Consider the following 25,287-nt stretch of genomic DNA (forward strand, 5'->3'; position numbering starts at 1 on the left):
GTGCAGTTTGTGTGGTCACCTCTGGTGAACAGACTGGGGAAGTGATCCAAGGAAAAGTAACTGCAGAGGTATTTTTCAGCCAGATTAATTCTCTGATCTCACAAGGGAAGACAGAAAGGAGAAGCAGCTTATCTCAGTGGTAAACAGCTGTAACAAACTGATCGTTGGCACTTGTTCTTAGACTACCCTAGAGATGGTGCTGTTATCCTGTTTTGTATTTTCCACTGTTACAGGACTCCCTTTGGCCCTTACTGTTGAAGGCAGTTGGTCATGTCCCATCTGACTCATTTATTCCAAAAAGTATTTTTACTTTTAATTTTTCTGCAAGTCATGGTGATATTGGCTAAAATCATATCTCACCATTTTTCCTGGTGCAAATCAGAATTCTCTGAATGCTAGAACTGGAATTTCTTCTTCCTAACAATATTGTTCCATGGCAAATTTCTACAAATTAAAAAATAAAAGTAAAAAATGAAATACTGAGAAATACATTGTTAGAACACTAGGCAGTGGATTATATTTTTTATTACCTTGGTGCAATTTAAAGCCTTAAAGTAGTTTTGTTTTTTTACTTAATTTTAAATACTGTTGAAGAGACAGAAAGAAACCTTAGACTGCCAGAAAATGAAGGAATTTAGTTAAAGGGTTTTGACTTCTCTTTTTAATATTCCAGTAGGTGAGAATCAGGGTTGTCAACTGACATTTTTGCACATGCAGGAGACATAACAGGTGATGCTATACTTGTTTTGTGTTAACTCATCAGATGTTATTAAGAGGTTAGTTTAGTGTTAATTCAGGCTAAGATACATGTATGTGCCTGGAAAATACTTTTTAAATCTTCAGTTAAGCTTGCAGAGGCATAGAGGAAAACTGGAGAGATGAAGATAGCAATCAATGAACGTGACACTTGCCTGAGAATGCCAACACAAGTAAGCTCACTGAAAAAAACAAACTGATGACCTGGAAAATAAGATAAGCTTTAAAAATGTCAGATTACTAGGGGATCTTGAAAGTAATTTAAATGAATATACAATATTTCTTTACTTTGCAATGGATTACAAAGCTGCTAGAGATTGATAACATAACCACAAAACAGGTCTGAAGGTATTTAAAGTTATCGCCAAGAAAGGTCAGTTCACTCCTTTGAACAGCACCGGCAAAAGGCACAGTTGTTTGGAAAGCTGAAAACTGTATCAAAGAACTTGGTGTGGTTTTATCCATGCAGTAGTTTCTTTCTGTTTGGAGCCAGGTTGCATATAAGGTGGTTCCAAAGGAGATAGCAAATACTAATGTATTAACTGTACCAAAAATTTGTAGATGGATTAGTTTTTGCTAAAAATCAGCAATAATGTCAGCCGTATTGTAATTGGAATGGAAATGAGGCGTTCTCAGAACTCTTAAGGTTCATTTTTTATGATGCAGAAGGTCTTTCCAGGCAAATGCTAAAACTGACCTCATGGGATCATGAATCTAATTCCTAAACTGATGTTAACTTTGTCGGTAGGACTTGAAACTAAGCTGGCAGTCAACAGGCATGAGTTCTGTTGACCCATACATAGAAAAGATCACTATCCTGATTTATCTTCCAAAATGAGTGAAACATCTATTATGTCTACAGATGTATATGTTTTGAAGATTTGTTTTTAAACATTTTCCTTAAAAAGTATATTTGTACATCAGCAATTTGGGTTCTTTTAAGGCTATTATTTGTGAAAATAGCCAATGGGTGTTTTACTGGGCACGTTAATGGGTTCTATACATATCAGAGGGCAGCAATATCAAAGCTTTTGATAATGTCTTATTATCCTTCAAATCTTACCCTAGTGCCACTCTTGTTATACAAATAATTTTAAGATTTAATATCACTGTAAGGATATGTTTTAAAAAAGAGTCCTCCTTCCCAGTTTGCAGGACCCCTTGTACTGGTTTTAAACTAAGGTTCTCACCTGAATCCAAAACCTTTTAAATGTAGCTTGCATAAATTGGTGGGGAGAATTCAAGGATGTTTTTGCTGAAAACAAAGCTTTTTCATAAGCAAGCATACTGAAGTGGAAGGAATTTCTACCCAGAAAGCTCAGGTAGAACTATCAACTCCCCCTTCCCCCTGAATCTACCTTTATTTGCTTTTTCTAGGTATCAGAAAGGTTTATTTACTTTAGTCAAGTGCCCAACAATGTTTTATAAGTGTTAGCCACCTACCTCACCTTGTTTCATCAGGGAAAAATTGCTGTAAGACTCTTTCCCCAGAACGACTATAAGCTAAGAGATTCAGAATTTATGTACGTTCAGTAAGTGAAAAGTTAGATGAAGTTTTATGTGAAGAAGATTTTTGTAAGTCTTGAGAACAGTTAAAGAACCAAGTGGAAGCGATTTTATTGTTCATTATTTCATAAATTTAGATGGAGATGGTAAATCGTGCATTATTGTTCTTAACTTCTCCAATACAGTCTGTAAAATGGAAAGACTGAAAACATAAAATCGATAAACAATTTTTATAATTTGCAGTTAATCTGCAGAACTTGTTGCCGTTTTTTTTCGCTGACACTAAAGAGCTTAGCAGGATGTCTTTCCTGGATTATGAAATGTATTCCCATTATCCATGCCAACATTGCATGATAAAAGATTTTAAATATAATAATAATGGAATATCAATTCTCATGCTTCAGGAATAAGCCAACTTCTATATAATAGGAATTAGGAATAAACTTTATGGCTTAGTTATTGCGAACTGCCAGTTGGTGAAGTTTCTTTCACTTTCCTCTTGACTGTGTGTGGCTAATAAGGGTGGAGAAACTGAACTGTGTGAGCCACTGGAAAGGGTTTTCCATGCCCGTAGTGTGTTCTGATTTAACCCTGAGCACTGATCATCCCTGCTCAGTGTTTTGCAAAAACGCAGGGGTCTGGGTTCTGAATGAAAGTTCCTCTGTAAGGTGGCCTTTTACCACCTCCCAAGCCATTAACCTCTCTGCATTTTTCCTCAAGCATTATTCAATAAATTTATGCTTTATTTTTAGCTTTATTAGCTTAAAACAGGTAGGGCCTGAGGGAGTCTCAAAGGGATCTCTTTGAAACTAAATATGTCTACAGGTTCCACAGATGTCTTGTATAAAAGAAAAATATTTTTCCTTATCAGGCTCTCTCATCTCAAGCTGTATGACTACCATTGGTTATTGCTTTGTTGATGTCCACTTGGTGGAGTAGACATCAGAGCAGATCAGAGTCTGAGCAGGCTCTGAGGCCATGTCAGCTCTTTTCTAAGTTTCCGTCACAAATTTCTGCCAATTGGGCTTAAGTGCTGCCTTACCAGAACTGTACTGCCTCAGCTTGGCCTTGAGATCTGACCCTACTGCAGGAACACAGTTCCAGAATCACTCTTTTCAAGTATTTCACCTCTTTATCGCCCTAATATTCATTGCTGTTTAGTAATCACTCTGATTGAGAAGGTGTGCACTGAACAGAGGAAAATATAGGTCACACGATAGCTGTAATTCCACTGTCCTTATAAAAAATAACACACTGCACAGTCTGCTTTCCGGATTCTTACTATTCCAAAAAATTAAGTAAAGTTTTAGACCACATCATCTTCCAAAAACTGGAGGAGGGTAACCTGAGGGAAGAAGTAGAGGCATTTGGCCCTGTAGAAGACTGCTTTTAAAATGATTTTGAGCTTGTACACATGTGAATCACAAGCATATGAATCCAGGGGCATGTTATCTGAAGGACAGTCCTTTTTAATGCAGGCTTTTTGCTATGCATAATTCAGCTTCTTTGGAAAGCAAATGTGCTCTCCGTGTATGGAGGGCTTCTCTGTCTGTTACCTGGACGTTGTTTAGTTTCAGCCACATGTGCTCGAGGAGCAGAGTTCTCTAAGGTAATTAATTCATTTCCTCTGAAGTTTCTTTCCGAAATAAGAAAGGGAAAAAAGAAAAGGGCTTGGACGGAGCAGACTGTGCCCACGATGACAGAAGCTAAATATGTGCTCTTACGCACGGCATCAAGGAATCCACCCTGGCAAAATAGCTATAAATATCCCAAATAAGGGGATAGCTTCAGTATCATTTGCAGTCAACAAGGAGATATACATTTATACAAAATGGGGCTTAAATGGTTCTAATCTCAAAGAAGGGCTTGTTTATCAGCTGCTCTGTCTGCTTTTCTCAGATGCTAATATATTTTTTAACTGTTTAGACTGCTGCATGAACAAAAGCAATTGTTCATTTGGTCCTTGTAGCTTAATGAGTGAGGAGGTTTTCCCCTTTTGTTCTCTCTGTGTTATGTCAGAGATGATTACAGGTTGTTTTTTTTTGCTTGTTGAGTCAGTACACCTTGTATGTGTGCTTGATCTCAGGATCTCTCCCAGTTCACTGTTAAGCTACATGGAAGCATTTCCTCACCGATTTCATGGCCTGACATCTTTTCGTTGTAGCTTAATATGTATTTATTTCAGACACTAAAATGGGTTGGATCCAGGTTCAAGATGTCCCCTTACTTTTAACAGCAGGCTAGTCTAAGTGCTTCAAACCTCTCTGGAAATTTGAACCTCCTTTTCCGTAGCTAATTACCATGACTAAGACCATAGTTGTCATACCAAAACAGTGATGTAGCAGTGTGTGACCTGTTTTTCATCCACGAAGGCAGTGGAAGAGTTAAGAGGGCAGGGCTGTAACCAAGTGGTGTCCCGGGGCGCTTTGGCAAGCCCCTGGACCAACCCCCTAAGGTAAACATTAAGGTGCAGTAGGTGTATCACTCTGTGCAGAGTTCAGCCTGTTGCTTACAGCTTGCACAACTTGTAGCACATCAGAACACTGTGGAATCAATGGCTCGCCAGAGTTTCAAGACATGATTAAAAGACTCAAGAAGGCCCTGAAAGAATTTCCTTTAATGGGGAATTGTGTGAGTGAGTATAGTGGGTGAGTTGTTTTTTTTTTCTTTCTTCCTTTGTAGCTGTTGGTTTACGTTGTTTGGCAAAATGCTTTTGAGCTTAGGTTTAGTGTATGTGCTTGCATGTGTCTCGTATGGAGAATGGGTCTGTTCTGTACCTCACCAATCGATACTAAAAAATTACTTTGAAATGTGATTATTCTGGTATGTGGCCATGACAGAACCGTAAAGCTAATAGAAACTATTTTTTTCTGAAAGAAAATGTTCTTATTGAGGAATGCAGGTAAATGTATGATTCACAGCAACTACGGGTTTTTAGTTTAATTTCTCATCAACTTAAGAGCCTTTTCACTGCTTATATTTATGTATGCTTTACTCTGAAATTGTCTTAGGTTAACTCTTTAATGTGGATATATTTAGGGCACTTGGAATGTTCTTCACACCATTGCTATGCATGGTACTAAAAATGAACAAAATTGTTAATGCTGATTAAAGACTACAGCTATTTGAAGTCATGCCATTTTTTCTCCTTTACTAACAAGTTCTAATGAGTTTTGTTTGTATCAGCCTGCAGTTAAAATTCATGAGTCTGAGAGTAGAAACAGCATGTGTGTGCTGCACCGTACACGGGGTCTTGTGTTATGCAAACTATTGGCATGTTGTAATCTTTGAAGTCTGTTTGGGATTGCAAGAAGACTGTGCATCAGGATTTTCAGTAGTTTGGTTTTAGATTAGAATAGAAAGACCTGTGCCTATAATGTATGTTAACTCTTTGGGGATATTATCTCTCTTCACACCTATAAGGATTTGTATCATGGAAATTCAGCTGCTCTGCCTGTTTAAAAAAGCACAATTTTTGTTTCTGTTTATCAGAAGTTGTCTTGTTTTAAATCTGTACCATGAAAATTAAACACCTGTACAGATATCACCTGTGGCGACCATCTTTTTGGAGGAAGTGCCTCACCCCTATCCCTTCTGGAAGTCACAAATACTTAAAAATGTTGCCATTCTATTAGAGCAGACTGGAATAATGAGAACTAGTGAATAGGACATATGCTCTTGAGATTTGGCTATAATCAGTATTTGTTTCTGTCAATGAGAGAGCATAAAGGCATGGAAATATTTTTGGTCTCTCTGACATGTTTTATCTGGCACATTATTGATAATTGCTGCTGTGTTTTCACCAGGACTTTTTTAAGCCTGAACAGAGTATTTTTTAATATATTATGCAAAATTTTTAAATCATACTGCTGTAAATATACACAGGAAGCTGATTGAATCCATGATGTTCACAGTTCTGCGCTATAAGTAATCATAGTTCGATTAAAACACCATAGCTAAGAGCATATACAGAGGAATGTCTTCATGGCTTTCTGTGGCTGCCCTAATACATTAGCAGATGGATTTTAATCTTGGAGAATTTTATATGGGAAACAGATTACTAGGTTAAATGGGCTACTGATCTGTTTCCCAAAGTGTTAGTTCCCCAAATCCTACCAGTATATGAAAATGTATCATTAAAATGATACGCATTTTTTAAGACTTAGAGTCCCCTGTCTATACCCTGGTACTTTTGATTAAGCTAAATTTGTTTTCATTGGTAAAAAGTACCTTAATCCCTGCTGATGTTCTATGAGTTCTATGCATGTTTTATGCAGAATCATTCCTGCGTACGTATGCTGATTGTAGCCAGCTGGAAAACATTTTATTATCCTTTTTTTTAATGAAAGGTATGAACTATTGCTACTGTTTGAGTCAAAAGTTGTTTCTTCTTATTAAGAAGAGTAAATATTTTAGAAAGTTATTATTAAAAGGGGCTGAGGGGACAAAAAGGTTATTTTTTTTATTTCATTCCCTCTACTAAAGATACATAATGGGAAATCCGGTGTTTTGCCATTAGGATCTAGTGTACATAGCTTTGATCTCCAGGTGATTTTGTTTTGTTTGTTTCAGCCAAGTGCCCGATGACACGACACTGGAGGATTTGTCCCCTCGTGTTCCTAGAGCTGTGTTTGTGAAGCAGGACAATGGCGGCAGCGCCTCGGTCATACCTGTATCGACTGTCCGTGTCCCGCTGGGGGAGGAAGACAAGGAAGAAGCTTCACAATCTCCCGACTTAAATCCTTGCAGTGCTACATACAGCAACTTAGGTAAGTGTATACTCATAGAGAAAAATGTAAGTTAGATCAAAATTTGGGTATCTTTCTAGGCTGTGAAGTACCTTGTCTTTATAACTTCTCAATATGCTTTCACAAAGTTAGTTTTTGGACACACTTCTTTAGTATCTATAGAAAATTAAATTCTCTTGACTCATGCTGAGAGATACAACCAAGAAAGTGAAGATTCAACAAACACAAAGGTTTTCTTTTCTATTATTTTAAAACTATGTCCAGGCAGTCTTTTAATTGCCCTTAGTGATAAATATCTCAGAGATGCTTTTCAGAGACACATTGTATCATCTATTTGGAGGATTTTTTATCAAAAAGCAGCTATAAAATACAGACTAAATTAATCTAATGCTTTTAGAATTATAATGGGATTTCAGTATTTTTCCAAGCAGCATAAGATAGGACTTTTTATTTTATTTCATCAGTAACTGTTAAAATACTTGCAGTCCTCTTCTGTTGACTAAAATCTTTCTTGTCCTAGTTTCAGAATTTACTTTTGCTCTTTCAGAAAAGTTTAAAATAGGAATATCCCAAAGGTACTGCACAATCTATTCAACTATCACTGAATTCCAGAATCATATGAAAAAGGTGCATGTATGCAGCCCTTCTCTGGAATACAAGTGAACAAGACAAATAAGCATCTCCCAGTATTGTGAGCCTCCTGTTCTGAAGCATTTTGATGTGGAGTACTGTGAATTTAGGAGTGTCTATAGCCAGGTCTTCTAGAAGGGCAAAAATCCCTCATTTATTTATTTTCAGGAATGTGTAAATACAAGTTTTTCAGTAAGGCTCCAATCGTGCAAGCATACTGGCACATTAAGCATTTGGACGAGAACAAACTGACTGCATTGAGATGGCTCACAAGTATAAGTTTGGTATATCCACACATGTTTGAGGGACTGAGGTCCATGTTTTTAAACCCTCAGGTGCATACATTCCTTAGACATTTAGCAATATTGTTGATTTTTTTTGTTTAAACGTGACTTAGTGGTTGACATGTAGTGTGTTCTGCTAATAAAGCATGAATTAGGTTTAAATTTATTGTTTGGATAGAATAAAGAGGAAAATATCCTGCCCAAGAATTATGGGAATATCTACCATGAAATTGTAACTCAAGAAGAACTAAAATTTAGACCTTTATGGTGGAATTCAGACCTAATGAATTAATGAATTTAAATTAGGTCTTTAATGAATTAAAAGACCTAATGAATCATTTTCCGTTCATTGTGATATATGTATATGTGTGTATCTATATATTTTCTGTATTTATGACATACCTACATTACAGATACAGTCCAGACAGTAGATCTAGCTACACCAAATCTATTTAAAACCTGATTAGTCCATGTTCCTAATTAGACTGATACATAAAAGGATGAAGTTTTTATGGCTTCTACTATATAATTTAATGTGTGAAATACCACTTATTTCTTGTGGTGAGATTGCTGTTTTGTAGCCGTAGTGTTCCTGTGGTGAAGGGATTACTTGCATTTCATACCCAAAGCAATGACATTGTGAATGTTTTATTTAAATCTTTACTCAGTTTAGCTCGCTTTTCTCCTGCAAGATATTACCCTGATGGCAGCTGCTTCAACACAGCTAATGTGCTTCCATTTGTAGACCTCCCACAGTATCTCACAAAGTGGGAGTAGTAAACTCATGGGAAATGTAATAACACATCATTAAACACTGGAACAGGTTGCCCAGAGAAGTTGTGGAGTGTCTGTTAGTAGAGATGCACAAAACCCAACCGGCCACGATCCTGGACAGGCTGCTCCAGCTGACCCTGCCTGCCTGAGCCGTGGGTGGGGGCACTCGAGCACCTCAAGATGTTCCTTTCAGCCTAAGAGTTTTTGTGATTCTGTGATCACTTCTGTCAGCATTATTCCTCTGTGTGAATGTTTCTTTGTAAAACCATACAAAACTCTGAACCCTTTGCGTTTTATTCAAAATCTTACCCTCGTCTTTGGGTCTTTTTCAGGTTCACTGTCACCAGAGTAAGTTTTAGATATGAAAGAGTTAAATGAGTTAAATGAACTTTTAGTCTCTTTTTGGTCTGGCTTGGCAAGCTTGCTGCTAGTTGTTAAAAGCAATGCTACCCTAAATGGCACTGAGTTCTCTGGCTGCTGTTCAAACTTTTTTCTGGTTTATTCGAGCAAGCTCACTTTCTAATTCAGATAGCTATCAAGAAACAACTAGGTAGGGACACTGAGTAACTCCTACTTGTTCTCACATCGTACATCACCCAAGCAACAAAATCATACACTTTGTACAGTTAACAAAAAACAATGTGTTTAACTGAAAGAAAGGATAGTAAGAAAAAATGTAAGATAACCAAGTTGGATTACATTTGCCTTTTGCTTCAGCTGCAGTTGTATCTACAGTTACCTTTTTATGGTTACATACTACAGTTTGTGTAGTACTTTGGAAAATATATCGTGAACATAGCAATTTGCAGCATAATGCACAAGATTGACTTTTTAAATACTACTTTAATACATACCCGTATCTTATTTTATGGAAAGGCAGCCCATATCATATCCTTAGTTTGATAAATGTCTCATCTTCAGTTGTGACACGTTACATGAAATGAAAAGCTTGCTAAGTTTCCATCTGTAGTCAGGTACTAGTTTATAGCAGGTACAGCCCTCAAGTGTGTTTGGTTTTGGCCCTCCCCAGCTCTCACAGTTGTCCCAGCAGCAGTTTATGGTCCTGTCCACAATTACTGAAACTGTGTCAGCAATTACTTGTCAGGTACCAAATGGCAGATGCAAAACTTGAGAAAGCTCATTTATAAAATAGGAGCTATAATTGTTATTTCATCTAACATGTCAAATCATATGTTTAGGAATTAAAAAAATGCAGGCAAGCCTTACAAGATAGGGGATTCTCTTCTGAGAATCAGATACAACATAAAAGATGGGATTTTGAGGAAATAGGAACACCCATCATGATGATAGGATAAAACAGCTCAGGATGTATAAACAGGAGGACACTTCAGTCAGAGTAGAGAGGTTATGTGTGTCTCATTTTTACCACACAACTGCCATGACCACTGTCAAGCCCTGGTGATCACAGTCGAAGAACGTTCAAAAGAAATTGTGTAGGCTCTAAAGAAAAGCTTTGAAAAGGCCTCACTTTGTGACAGGCACTTTGTAGTGACAGATTCTAGAAGCTGGATCTGTTCAGCTTATCAAAGAAACAGTCTGATCGGTCTTGATCATGATCTAGGTAGTCATGTGGTGAGCAGACCTGTGATGAGGGATACCTTTGGTATCAACAAACAACAGACTAAATAAAATCCAGAGCAGCCAGTTGAATCTCAAAGTAGAAACACACAAATGTTCAAACCTGTAAGGTGGGACCTGGATGTTTCTGGGTTTGGATGTTTCTATTTTAAGGTGTGCCCATAATTGTAACAGAAGTAAATTCAGGTAAGCCCTGTGGTTTATGATAAGGGAGGCAATGAACTAGATGATTAAAATCCTTTCGTTGACAAATCCTTAAGTTTTTCTTGTTTAAAATTCATTACGGAAATTGACTTGATTGAATTTGCATCACTGTAGGTAGGTTAAAATATTCTAAATAAATTCCGAGTAGCATTTCTATCCTTTAAAAAAGAATAGGTGGTTTCATTATCAACTATTTTACTCATTGCATCTAAAGAAAAGGGGAAAAAAGAGGCTAAGTTTCTCAGTTTTATGTTTGCTGACACTGGAAAAAAAAACAAATCACAGCATATACATGGAGTATTGCCTCAGTCAGTAAGTCCAAGCAGGGCAGTGTACTTCAGCAAGGCTATAAACAAGGTGATGAAGTCATTGTTGACTAAAACTGGATGGTTCAGTGACAAACGGTCATTACAGAATCCACGTGATGCATTTTATGTAATGTGTATTAGTACAGGTAGTACCTTTAACATGGTGTAAGGGCGGGCAGCAGCAGGAGCTGAGAAGTCACCAAGGCAGATGAGCTGGAGCTTTTATTTATTTAGTACCCACCTCCCATCTCAGGATAGAATAGTACTGAGCAATCTCAAAGTGTTGACGAGAAACTGAAGTTACACCATGAATGTTAGTTAACAAATGTCAGTTTTTCTTTCTGTTCAGTAAATTGTCATTCTAGTAAGATGTTTATCAAATTAACTGTAAACAACTGAATATAAAACAGGATTAACTATTACATCCATGTAAATCTGTGTATTGAATAATTTTATAGCATAGTGCACATGTACTGCACTTACTGGAATTGTTGGATGCTTTTGCAGTGGCTGGAAGATGCTTTTATGCATCTGTGTGTTTTTTTTCATGATTTGGTTATCTGTATTAGGGTGAGAGTTCATTAAGGAGTGATGTATTTTTACTAGTTTGAAAGATCAGTATAACTGATCTACTTATACAAACTTTCTACTTTTCCAATCACATCTATTCTATAATGAAAATGTAGATTGTAAAGGATGATCAATATCTAAGCGCAAAGAAACAAGGCCAGAAAAGGGATAATGTGTACATTGGAGATGGCCAACCTGTAGCTCTCAAGGATTTTACTTAATGAATACTCTAATCAGCCTTTATGGCTGTGTTTTGTGATATGAAATGGGGATATACTGACGTGGAAATTACTAGGACGTCTGACTCCATTCCTGGCTATGGAAACAAGTAAGCTGAGGTTGCCAGAGCTAACACTGTTGGACCACTCCAAGATCCGGCCGTGTGGTTGGCCCAGCCCTGTCTTACAGGGGGTTTTCTGCAGGCATGTAAGAAGCCATTCGAAAATTCCTCTTCCTCAATGGTCTGCAGTGTACAGAGTCCACAGTTTTGACTTTATTCTGTTGGGGTTTTGATGGACTTGGTCTTGGAAGGTTGGTTACCCATGTTGCATGTGGATGATAGTTCATTTTTGTTTTCCTTGGCAATGCAAAATGTGAAATCTTTGTCAAGCTGGTGTGGTAAGTTGGACAGCAGCAGAGGTGTGAGTCATTTTAGCCCTGTGGGTCCTGTTCATTCATCTAAGTCCCTCCTCTGGGGAGCTAGAGATTAAAGAGCACCAGAGTGGTCACTAAAACTGAGAACACAGTTAAAAACCATGGTGATAGTGTAGTCACTATAATGAATACTAGAATATTGTTTTCAGGCATTTTCTAATTCACATGTTCCCACAAGGGAAGTTATCCTTGGATCAGAGATGGCAATGTCATAAAATCAGAAAAGATTGCTTTCAAGAATAAAGGAAAATGTAGGACAGGTTACAACGTCAAGAGCAAGAAGAGTTTGGAGAATGTACAGAAGCGGCCTGTTGAAGTTGTAGTACTGAACTTACACACATCATGTATTGTAGAACGATATGTGTCTCAGGAGCAGGTCTATTCAAGGAAGAATGGAAGCATGCAGCACGTCACCTACTTGGCTTGCCTGATTGACCAAGAGTTGTTTTTCCAATTAAAGAAGCATTTTCCTTCACAGTTTTGAAATTTCTCAACAATGCATGCTGCTGATCTGATCTAAGCCAAAAAATATAGATACATGGTGGTAGCAAGAAATCTGAACATTGTTACTATATGAAAAACATGCTTATGAGATACAAAATTGAGTTAAATCTGAGCACACTGTGTCAGATTTGATAGTTTAATGAGCTAATATAAACAGGTTGCAATGCCAAGCTCTGATGATAAATGAGTTACCTAGAGAAATAAAGTGATTTATATTTTTTTAGGTCTGATTTAGAGTTTCATACCTCTGTGTGGTGTCTGCAGTATTAATATTAAAATAGTGCAGTAGTATTCTACAGTGCAAGATGATATACTGTAGAATTCTTTAAGGTTCTCTATAAGGAGTTAATTTTTTTCTTTCTTGAACAGCCTAGAAGCCGCCTCAAAGATCTTTGTAAGCAGTTGCTTAATATTGTGCCCATTTCTCCTTTTCACCTTGTAATGTTGTAATATCAGAAAGTCTGTACAGTAGGTAAGGAAATGGAGTTTTTCAAGTGTGCAAGGAGAGAAGGAAGTGTCAGGCAAGAAAAACAAAATGCTTTGGTACTGCTTGGGTGCAAAAGAATGTTCTCGTGTCTTCAAAATTTAAGACAAACTTTTTATTCCTAGGCATTGATTAAAAAAAAAAAAAAGGCATGCAGTAGCCATACCATGCTTGGGAAAGGCTGAGTTGGAAGGCCTGGTCGTATGGGCATGAAAGAAGTGTACAAGGTTAAGAAGTCAGCATAAAAACAGTTCAGATATGAAGTTTTTCAAACACGTAATCCAGGTGGATAGATTTCAGTATGGAAAACCTGGTTCTTGTGGGGATAAACTACACTGTAACATGACACATTTTATAAACTCACTTTCCTCAGTTGAGAATACTTGAAAAAGAAACTACATAAACACTGCCAATGAATGCAGTTCTCTGGATCTTGCCACCACCACCAGACATCTGCAAAGACAATTTCTGGTTATGAAGAGCTTCTCCAATTATGTCTTGATGTCAGTTCCAAAAGTTATGCAAAAGCTACAACTGGTGAAAGTCACTGGTTGCAGTCGCAACAATCCCCCGGTTTGAATGGCTTTTGGAACAGGGCCATTAGAGCAGACAGAAAAGAGAATCAACAAGAAACATACAAATCTTACCTTTCTTGGAGAGGGTTTTGCCTGCTACTGCTTGAAATGTGCATCTTGCTCTAACGCGTTTTCTTGCTGTTACAAGATTAGAAAATCACACAGACGAGGCGTATTAGGAAACTGCCTACTGAAATCGGAGCCTTTCTCCAAGCCCCAACAGTTAGTCTATTTTAGCATAGTGGGGAAGAGGGGAAGAATTATAAAACAGACGAGTGATCTGTAACACAGAATGTTGCCAGGAGGAGAAGTACATAGGTCACGGATTTTGTAAGAGTAAGGAATTAGTATGGAAGATGACATGTGTTTGGATGAGTCAGAAAAACGGGCAAGCAGAAATGAACTGGTCTCGAGGTTGTGCAAAAGACTGTGGCATTTGGGTGTGTGATTCTGGCATGCAGATATCAATTCTGCTTTTGACTATGAATCATGCCACTCTTCGTGTCTGCAAAAAGTACATTTCTAATACAGTTTCTGTAATGCTCAACTGGCACCAACACCACATAAGTGTTGCAGCACATCAAAAGCTGACAGGAAGAGCAGCCTCTGTAGAGCACGTTCGCTGCAGAACTGGTATCAGAAAGGAGCAGTAGAGGGTACAGAGTGCTGTATTTTTTTAAGCGACCTTTACAATGGTTTGAAAGAGACACACAGGAATTCTGCAGTATTTCTAGCCTTCGAGCATTTTTGTGCGAGCTAAGAAGTGATGACACAGGGGAGTAGCCCTCTGCAGTTTTCCCCAGTGATCAGGTTCTAAAGATCCACTGTCAGTGCACAGACAAAGGTAATAGAATTTCCTGCTCAAAATTCAGTTTTTAAACATCGGAATATCCAGGCTTATCACAAAATCCATAAGGCTTTTCTGAATGTTTCTTGAGCTTAAACAAAAGATAGAGATACAACTTTCACTTGTGATGTTTTCTCCTTGGAATGGTTGAGAAGAGAACAATCATTAGGAATTCAAGGCTCGAGGTTATTCTGTGTGTGGATGTAGTCCTCTCTTTACAGGGATTCAAAATGTATCTTACTAGAATAGTCAAACATTTGTGGCATCTTTCTGCTGGCTTATCCTTTTTGGTAAAGATGCTCAACTGCTATTATGCAGAGCATCCATTTCATGTCTGCTGTGCTATAGCTGCAAAAACAGGAATAGTAGAAAATATATAAAATAACTTCTCTGAAAATGACGGTTGATTATTAAGAGTGGAAAAGTCTCATATTGTTATGAGTAATAACTGCTTAATTGTCCCAAACAGCAGCCAGTTGATCACTTGTATTGTCTGTTTATTGTTTGTTTGTTTTCAATTCTCTCTTATATTGCTGTCATTTATTTATTCTTTATTTCCGAGAACTCTGGCAGTTACAAAACATAATAGCCCTCTCTAAAATTCATCCAAAACACAGGATGGGATGTTTATCTTGCCTAGAAGCACACACACTCAAATGTAACCACCCTCTCAGAGGAAATCCCATGTTTTTGTACACATTGACCCACTGTTTGGAATCTTGACTTAATCTCCATCACGTTATCTATGAACTCAGCACTGTCAGCAAAGGTGCCTGTGGCAAATGAGTAAGGGAAATTTATTAGATAGTTGTGGTTGGGTGACTCTTTTAAATTATTGGGTAATCTCAAAATATAATCCTACTCTCACTGAAGCCAGTGGAAATGCACTTGTCAGCTTCAGTGAAGTAGGTGTAACTTCCTTGTTTTCAGCTAAGGAATCTGCAAGGGCAATCTTGCCTTTCTGATGTGACTGCTGAAGTATCTGAATTATGTTATTTGTATCAGAATTTAAACCAGAAATCTTCAGGAACAATGCTTTCAGCCGCTTTAGCACATTTCAAATCAAAGTGATCAAGAGCTTTACAGACGATTATGAGGATATATAAAAAAGATCATCTCACCTGCCAGTGAAGTGCATCTCTCAGAGAAATAGCTCACAAAGCCACTTAACAGCATCCACCCATAGTTTCAGCGTATTTGAATGGGAAGTAAAGAACACCACTATACTTGATTGACTGCAGGCAGAATTAAGGGAAGCTGAGCATCATTACTGAAACAGAAATTTGGGCCAAGTGCCAAAACTGACTTTTGGTTTTTGCTTGCACTTTTTTGTCATTAATGCCATGTGATATAAAATGCCGGCATTGTCAACACTGAAACTGATTTTAGTCTATAGGCCAAGGTCAAATAAAGGCAGGCTGTATGTGGTAATCTCTGCGTGATGCTGATTAGTCATTTTGCTTTCTGATTAGTTCACCATTTCAGGTATGTATTTAGGTTTTTGCCATATTGGGGTGTGGGGGTGTCCTACTCAGTTTTTTTCTTTTGCCTTCATAAATTTTGTTGAAAAGTGCAGATATGAGCAGCAAAGTACTTAAATCTTCTGATCCAATTGCTTTCTCATTACACAGGACAATCCAGAGCAGCCATGATACCTCCAAAACAGCCAAGGCAACCGAAGGGAGCATTGGATGATGCCATTGCCTTTGGAGGACTAGTAGATCAGGAGACAACAAACAGCTTACAGCCAACACCACCTCCACTGCCGAAAAAAACAATTTTGAGAGCTAACACAGAGCCAAGTCCCAGAGATCTCCAGAAGCAGGCTCTTGAGAACAATCTGTGCATTGTGGCCAACCCCACCTACGACATCGACACCCACTGGGAAGCAAGCAGTGCCTGCTCTTCAGTCAGCTTGGAGCTCAAGGTGCTGGACAACGAGTCGGGAGATTCCTTGGACAGGCCTACAGAAAAGTTAAGGACGACCACCTCAGCAACTAACAGTGTTTCCAGCCTAACCACTATCAGTATTAGGGACCGGTGTTCCAATAGCATGGAGTCTCTGACGGGGAGACGCATCTCGCAGACTAAGCAGGGCAAGGGTGTCCAGAAGCCGCAAAGGCAAGCACTTTATCGAGGAATTGAAAACCGAGAAGAAGTGGTAGGTAAAATCCGAAGCCTTCACACCGATTCACTGAAGAAGCTGGCACTTAAATGTGAAGACTTGTTCATGGCCGGACAAAAAGACCAGCTGCGGTTTGGAGTTGACAGCTGGTCAGATTTCAGGCTAACCAGTGACAAGCCGTGTTGTGAGGCAGGCGATGCAGTTTACTACCCAGCTTCTTACGCAAAAGATCCTCTCAACAATTATGCAGTCAAGGTAAGAGGGGTTGAATAATGGGAACCCTAGATATCAGGGACAGAATATAATGACAATAACCGTAATCAGCAACACTCCCACTTGTGGTTGGTCCTACAAATAAAAGTCAGTGCTGCTTGTAGCGCTGTGTGAAATGTAAGAATCCCCAACATACAGGCATTTCCTTCTATAAAGAACCACGTTTGCAATACTAATCTGCATGCAGAAGAACCTATGTTCAAATACTTAATCAGATGATACTAAATCATCGCTCTTAATGACATAATATTTTTCAAGTTTTACATTTTCAGAGATTTGTAATTTTAAACATAACCTCTAGAGTAGTGTGTCTCTATGTTCCCATACAAAGCCTTACATTGTCACCAGCATTCATTACCAGCCTTTCAAAATCTCCCTTCTAGCCATCGGTGCTGCTTTATAAGCTATACTTAAAAAGTGGAATTTATCAGTGTTGGTTTTGTTGCCTTTTACTAAAGAAACAATTGATTTGTGTCTAGGTTATTGTTCAGCTAGAGCATAAAAGAAGTAAGATTTACTAGACTTACTGCTAATATATTAATGAATAGTTGGCAGCTATCTCGCTAGGTGTTGTAACTTGATGAGGTTTATATAGGTAATTTTTTCTGAGCGCTGCATCTCTGCAGTTCTCAAGGGTTTTCTGGTAGGATGATAGGAAGAAAGACAGCTGAGAGTCATAGCCCTGTCAGACTTCCTGTGTGACCTTGAGCAAATCACTGAACTTCTGACTCCTCCCTGTGGAAACTGAGATACAACAGCTATTACCCAGCACAGATGTGAGGTGTAATCCATTATTCCAAATAGAGCCTGTTGGTGTTCTCAGAAAGGTGGAGTTTTACAGGAATAAAATGTCACTATTGCTCCTGCATTATTGCTTACAAGAAAGATATAAAAATAAATAAATGAAGGGTAAGCTTGTTTCAACTGATATTTTCTCCTGAAGCGGCATCTTTTTAAGGCAGATTTGTGGGCATAGTCACTTATATTTCTTCAGTTTACCAAGGCTCTCTTTTTGAAAAGATTTGAAATGAAATATGGATGCCATGACCAGTGGTACTAAACAGCTGAGAAACAGATCACGAATCTATCTGCTAATCTAGTCTAGTTGCAGAATCAAGTCTGGTCTGACTCAGGTTCTTTTTGTTTTGTTTTTAATACAGTGATGCCAAAATCATGGCTTCTGGGATCCCAGGTAGTATTTTTTATATATACAGGTTTGGGTTACCACTACTATGATTCTTGTCTGCGCAGGCAGGACTGATGCTTTTGTTTTCTACAAGATATTTAGGAGAATAGAGCTCTCGTACAAAGCTAGTAAGAAGAGAGCACAGCAACGTAGCATCGTCAAAAATATGTGCCATGTTATTTTCTGTTATACTTCAGATATTGTCTTAAGTAGTTCTCAGACTAAGAAAATTTATTACAGTATAATAGGTGTGATGGTCTCAAGTGTGAGTGAAGTATCCATAAAAATATCATTGAGTGGGAGGTCACAGTGAACTGTTGTGCTGTCGTGTTAAAAGAAAAAGTTATTCTTGGAAATACGCTCTCTTCCAGTTAATGTGATATTGGAAGATACTCTCGCTACAGATGTACTCTGACTTCTGTACAAACCAGGCAGGATCAGCATATAGGATTACTGTTTTGTTTTCATTTTCTCTTTCACATACCTAAACTATTTCACATTCATTTTCACATTCAGTTAAGTTGGGTTCTCTTTAGTTCCTTGTTTCTCTGGTGCTTGATTTTATTGTTGTATTCCCTACACCAATGTACTGATTTATATAGCCATCTTTAAACTGGATTTATCGGATTTTCCCCTTGAAGTTGAAATGTACTAACACTGGTTTTGTCTTAACATTTGCTGCTAAGTTGAACTTTGACTTGTAGGTCATTGATCCGGAACAATTTTTACAATATCTCCTAACAACAGATTGCTCTTAGATTACATGGAGATTTTGTGAATTTAGCTTCAACAAATGTACCAGATTTACTACCATGGGTAATTCTTATATAAGCCAAATTACATAATCATCTACCTCCAACAAATACGCTATGCATTTCTGTCATTTTAACCCCCTCATCCCCAAAACAGGATGGCAAGAACAGCGAGATGAAAATTAATGGTGTGCATAGTGAATCCAAACTATAGCCTTCCTATTACTTTTGATCGTGGGAAAGTAGCAAAAGCCAAGCAACACTGCCTAACAATTCAGATGCTTTCTAAGTTCTCCAGTTTTCACGTTAGATTTGAGAAACATTGTAATAATGTGTTTTATTATTATTATTTCTCAATTTGTAGGAAACAAGAGATTTGCCCCCAGAAGGGATTATGGATCTTAATGCACAAGCCAAAAAAAAGTAATGTTAATTTCTTATCTCCAAAAGTATAATTATAAAAGCACTGTTAAAATGTAAGCTTTAACCGTTTGACTACTGCTGAGTTAAATTTAGAAGAACGAGCCTTTTGTGCAGGTGAATATGCCCATGCACCCTTCAAAATCTGGTGCTGTCACTGAAGATGATCTGATAAATTTGGTGCAGAACAAGTGCAGCTTTTTCCATTTGGTGTGGATATTAGAGGAAGCATGGTTTATAGGAGTGTGTAGTTTCAAAGCATTGTATTGTGCTTCTTCTCTTTCACCTAATCTGTTAGTAAACAACCTGTGCCAAAGTGTTGCAGGAAGCCATGTGGAAATTATTTTGATTGAAACATTGCAAATAAAAACAAGTCACCGTTAGAGAACTACTTTTCCAAATAGCAAAAATAGATGTTCCCTTACAAGAAAGGTTTTCATAAAATTCCAGTCTTTGAGGTATTTTTCCTTCACTCGGTACAACTATCATCTTCTAAGTAGCCGGTAGATCAGTCATTCCAAATATGTAGGGAAAAGGTTATACTACAGTAAAAGCAGAAGTGACTACCAATTTTTTGTACAGAGTGGACTGGACACATCCACTTCTTAATATCCCTAAGGAGACTTAATATGGCAGCAATATGATGGGGATCTTCAGAGAAAAAAAAAAAAGAAAGAGGAAGAATGTGATTACTCTGGATGAGTAATGGTTAGGCAAGATTAATTACTGTGTCAGTCAGGTGGAGGAAACTACTTCTACTTTCAGTATCAAACGCTCAAGGAAGTTACTGCATGATGTCATAGATATATGACACAGAAGTCATGGTTCAGAGTCCATACAGAATAACACAGACGTAAAGAAAACAATGTGCTGAGGTACCTGTACCATGTGATTTCTGGACACAGGCACATACTGCAGTGTAATTTAGGTAGGTTAGTGGGACTTGCAAAGGTACAAACAGCTCAAAAGGAGCAGTTAAAAAAAATGTATTGCTTTGATAGCAGAAATTCTTCATGCATTAAAACCTTAAGATTTTTGCTAGGGTTCCCAATCCAAGTATAAAATAGAGCAATGCAGAATTAAATAGTATTGGGCTGAATATAGCTGATCATTGTCAGCTGCAACTAGGAAACTATTTCCTGGTTTTGTTTAGTTTGTCACTAAGTGTGTTAATATTTGTTGGTTTTTTTTGATTAATACAGTTCCCTAGTGGCGCCTGGCAGAACTGTTCTCAGAAGTCATCCCTGAATGTCATGATCAAAATAAAGCTATATACGTTAAACTTTTAGCCCATTCCAAGTTCAGTCATAGCAGCACAGAATTCTGTGTTTTGGCACATTGTTAAAAAGTCAGTCACTCTGTTCCAAGGCCAGATCAAGAAAATGAGGTCAATCAGAGATCAAACTGGCCTTCTTGGAGAAAAAAAAAAAATCGTGCCAAGAACAAGCTATCAATTTGGGATTAGCAAGCTTTCATTCTACACAGAATTTCATTTGCAGTTGTCCCTGTGTGTAATACAACAAAGTAGCACAGATGGTGCAGTCTCTGTGATCTTCTGTGTTTCTCATTTTCAGCACTTGTAAATTCATTTCCCACTACATTCATCTTTAAGTTCACCGATGTCCCGTAAAATGCATAGGACAGAGTGGAAATGAGATTCCCTGCTGGTAAAATGGAAGTCAGCTGATGGCACAGTAGGCTACTGGACACATAATGGAAAAATAGAAGCTAATGTAGAAGTTTTTAGAAGCCCTGAAACATTAAAATCTTGCTTCTTTGTGAATGGGGGAGGAAAAAAAAAAGATTTTGAAATGGCAGGATATAGAGAACCTTGTCCTATGGATGCACTAAAGGAAAGTCACAGGATGACAATGCATGCCAGTGAAAAGAAGGTGGAAAATTTCTATTCCTTCATACTCAAATCTCTCTTCGCATTGCTTTCTTGCATCATATGGAAGGACTTTTTACTGGTGTTGCTTCATCTTTTGAACAACCATCCTGTTATCAGCACTAGAAATAAGGCTTGCCAAACCCAGATCAACCAACTCCTTTCATCATAGCTCTCAGAAAAGGCCACAGGATTTCTGTATTTATTTTTTTTTTTTAGAGTTGATGACTGAAACAGACAAAAGCTTTAAATATCATGCAAAGAAAACTGGGTTGTATATTTGCTCACAGTTTTGAGATAGCATTAACTGCCACTGACAGAAAAGAAGCTCTATATCAGTTTCTTTTGCACTTCATCACAAGCAGCCCATAACTGCTAACTGTCAATGAGGGCATCAAATTTCACAACCTGTCCCCTAAATGTTTTTAAAGGTAAAGGTAGACTTTGCTTAACTTACCAGAACTCAACCCATCTTAAAAATTTTAAATCTTGGTCATTCAGATTGTAGTTTAGGTGATAGTGGGGTTATGCCAATACAAAATGCAAAGGTAAGCATTATTACCCATTAATGGTATTAAAGAGTAGCATTCACTACTCTTGCAAAACTTCAATATAAAATACAGTTCCTAATAGAAAGTACAGCACAGAAAATGATAAAATAGCACAAAGATTCTTGGCCCATATTTTTTCTGATTCCAGGTAATCCAGTGTAAGTCAGTAAATGAAATTTCATTCTATGAACTGTCTCAGAACAGATCAATAAGAAACTGTAGTTTGTCTCTACTGCTTGCAGTACATTTTCCCCGTTCTAATAAGATACTAGTACAATGGGAATCTGAACTCTACAGTCTCAAAGCCCAGTACTTACCTGGGCTCATGCAGCTGGATTTCACAGCAGAAGTCTGAAGAGTAATCAAACGCTTAAAGGACCATCGGATTACTGCAGGTCTTCCTTTTAGAAACAGTTTTATTAATTCAGACGGGTGTCTGATTCATACTTCAGCCTCTGCATGCTGTTCCTAGACAGCCTAGCTTTCCATTCCCCTTTGTCAATTACAGAATATCTAGTGTACAAATTTTAGTGCTTGTATAGTCACCAATTTAACCAAGTTTAAATAAGGCAGCTGCCTCTTCCACTTCTCACAGCATGTTGTTTGTAAACAAAAAGCAAGAAGCAGAAAATACGTCCCTAATCAGATTTCAGCTGTCTTGTTCTGGAAGATACTGCATGCATGTTGGTGTATCCATACACTTGCATGTATTGAACAGAAGTAAGAAAAGTGTCTGGTAGCCATCATTGTTGGGCATTTAAGAGATTAGATTTTTTTTTTTTTATTGTTTATCTTCTTCAACAACAGAATAAGGATGGAAAATCTGTTCTGATGAGTGCAATCACTTTAGTATTGATGGTAATCAAAATACCATTTAGTCTTCGATGTCTGTTTCGTTGATACAAAGATAACCTCCGAAGTCACTGTAGCAAGCATGGAATTAGCATCTCCATTCTTGTTTGAGAGGCGTCTGAAACAAAATCTCATGTTTGAGAGGTGATGTTTGGAAACCTTTGGCTCTGCTGTGGATTCAGACTGTAGAGTTGACAGTGACTTGAAGGTTTTAATAAACAACATGAATAGTGGAATCAGTGATTTTTTCACCCTTGGATCATTATATATATGTTTCTGTTCTGCTTGATGCTGAAGAGGTCTTAACTGGAATATTGTATTCATTATAGGGTACCATTCTTCAGAAAGATGTAATAAATATGCAAGAAACCAGAAAAGAGTAACAAGAATCAGAGGGTTAGGAATGAAGAAAAGACTGAAATAAGATTAAATAGTAGGAAAAAGGGAGACAATGGAGAATGACAACTCCCTTTCAGGGTGTTTTTTAATAGGCCAGGAAGGCACTTCTTAAGGATGATCCAGCTGGCAACATACAGATACAATTGCCCTGCAGGCCTGTTCTGCTAACTCAGAAGAAAAGGGCAGAGGCAGCATACTGCGCCCTAACAGCTGCATGCCTTTTGGTGCAGGTATCTTGCATGACCGGTCGTTTCTAAATTCCAAGGGAGCATTGCCACATCCACAGAGAGACCTACTGAAGTTGTGCTTTTGTACTAGTACAATTCTAGGACTGGGGATATTTTCTAAAAATGAGTGAACTGAGGCTGATGTTTGAGACATGCAAAGTACTAGTATCCTGTTATTTTAACTGAAATTTCAGTAATACATTTGAGAGTGCTTTTTTGAAGTAAGTAGGAAAATGGGGCTGCCTAGGACTATCATTAAGAACTAGAAATCAGTTTTGATTCCTTTTCTTTTCCGTTTTTATAGGCAAGGAGAAGTAATTCTCATGAACTTTTGAAAAAATGCCTTTCACCAAAATGCTATTCACCAAACTGGAAAGTGTTAATTGCTTTAAGAGCAAATACTCTGCAGATTTTCTTTTCCTGATAGACTATCATTTTTATCTGGCAGGTGGCATTAGAACTCCTCTGGGGGTAACATGAGGTACAGTGTGGTTGCTAAGGGCAACTGCCTTTTTTTAATGCTTTTCTTGACATTAAAGAGCGCTTAATTTTATATATATATATTTTAAGAGTATCCACCTGGACGCTTTCCTGCTAAACCTACTGTAGGGAACCTGTTTTTAGCAGGGAGGTTGGTATTGATGATCTCCAGAGGTCCCTTCCGACCCCTACGATTCTGTGATTAGTTAATATTTCGGATTAGGTCCTTTAAGTAATAACAAAACAAGAAAAGCTGGCTTGCAACTTACAGAATTTTCTACAGCTGGAATTGATGGTCTCCATGGCTGGCTGTTCAAGAAAAAGGCCAGGGACTTGAAGGGCATGGAAAGCAAAATTATTTTAATTTTCATTAATCGTTCTCCCAGTCAGATTTGATACATGTAGCAAGGGTAGTCTATACAACACTTTTCTACCTCTGTCTTTTGTGCAGTATTAAGTATTTGATAAACCCAGGGACTTCAGTCTCCAAGACGATCAGCTGACATACATAATTCAAGGATTCATGCTGTATTTTTACTTTTAGTTTAAACTTGTAACCCTTGAGAGATGGGGGGGACTGTCATTGTCATTTCATATAGAAATGTGCATCGTCACCTCATGTATCTACTCCATATGACTATCTGACAACGCACTTCTCAACAAGCATAGAAGACTAAATGTACAGTTTGTGTGTTTGTTTAGTGGAAGATGAGTTCATAACTAGCCCTACATGAGTTCCTGAGAAGGCAAAAAAGGAAAAACCAGGAGAAAAGCCACCTTTTGCTTCCATCTAGGGCTAGTCTGAGATTTGGGCTCCTTAATTGCTGTGACTGTGCAGAACTAGTGCTGTCTTTTCTAACCTCATTCTTAGAGATCAGCCTTTCCTTTGTTTTCAGAAAGGAGCTAAGGGAGGCTGTAACTTCATCTGGAATGAGATACCTTCCTATCTTCTCTTCCTTTGAGCTTTGCAGTAAAAACCTGTTGGTGCTTTACACCAACTGAATATTTAGGCTCTAACCTTGTAAAGATTAAAACATGCACTTAACCTTACAGGCTCTGAACAATCTCAGTGAAGTCAGCAGAAGTAAGGTTAATGCGCAACGGTCAACACAGCTCAGTCTTTGTAGGGCTGCAAATTTAATTGGTAAATGCCGTAGAACAGAAGCCCTAGTAGAGATTGTCCCATGGCTGTCATAAGGCGGTCAGAGCTGCCAGTTGTTATGACAGTGCAGGCAATTAATAAGGATAGTAATTATGGTGATAATGTACATAGCAAGATATTTCTGGACAGCAATGAAATATAGGTAGATAGGACAAAATATCCCATACTTAGGATGTTGACAAATGATTGAAAGCAATTAAGGTACCATGTTCTAACGAGTTTCCATTCATCACCTGAGCCACAGCACATTCCCCTGTCTGTACCTCACTGAAGATATGATGTGTGTTAGCTCCACACTGCTTCAGCTAATAGATTTCAGTTTCCAATTACAGTGGGCAAGGAGCATGCATCCAGTCATTTAGCTCAGCTGACAGCTGGTAACTTGTTATGCCATGCTGGTTCACTCGTGTGCAATCATCTGATCATATCCTCCGATATTCTACACTTATTTCTTTATATATCCTATTGCTCTTGATAATTCTTATTTTCTTCAAGCTTCACACAAATCTGAGAGAAGATCAGGAAATAA

General features: G+C 37.9%; 1 protein-coding gene across 5 annotated transcripts in view; it reads left to right on the forward strand.

Moving 5' to 3' along the window:
* PEAK1 (pseudopodium enriched atypical kinase 1) overlaps positions 1 to 25,287 on the forward strand; it is a 118,173-nt gene that overhangs the window by 85,153 nt on the left and 7,733 nt on the right. For 4 of the 5 annotated variants that reach the window (XM_068695850.1, XM_068695849.1, XM_068695851.1 and 1 more), the window contains 3 exons: positions 4,794 to 4,910; positions 6,835 to 7,031; positions 16,075 to 16,823. In XM_068695850.1, coding sequence (XP_068551951.1) covers positions 4,794 to 4,910; positions 6,835 to 7,031; positions 16,075 to 16,823 — 1,063 coding nt within the window. The remainder of the gene's footprint in view (positions 1 to 4,793; positions 4,911 to 6,834; positions 7,032 to 16,074; positions 16,824 to 25,287) is intronic. The other variant, XM_068695853.1, reaches the window with a different exon arrangement.

This window comes from Anas acuta, chromosome 12, assembly GCF_963932015.1.
Source record: "Anas acuta chromosome 12, bAnaAcu1.1, whole genome shotgun sequence".
Classification (NCBI taxonomy): Eukaryota; Metazoa; Chordata; class Aves; order Anseriformes; family Anatidae; genus Anas; species Anas acuta.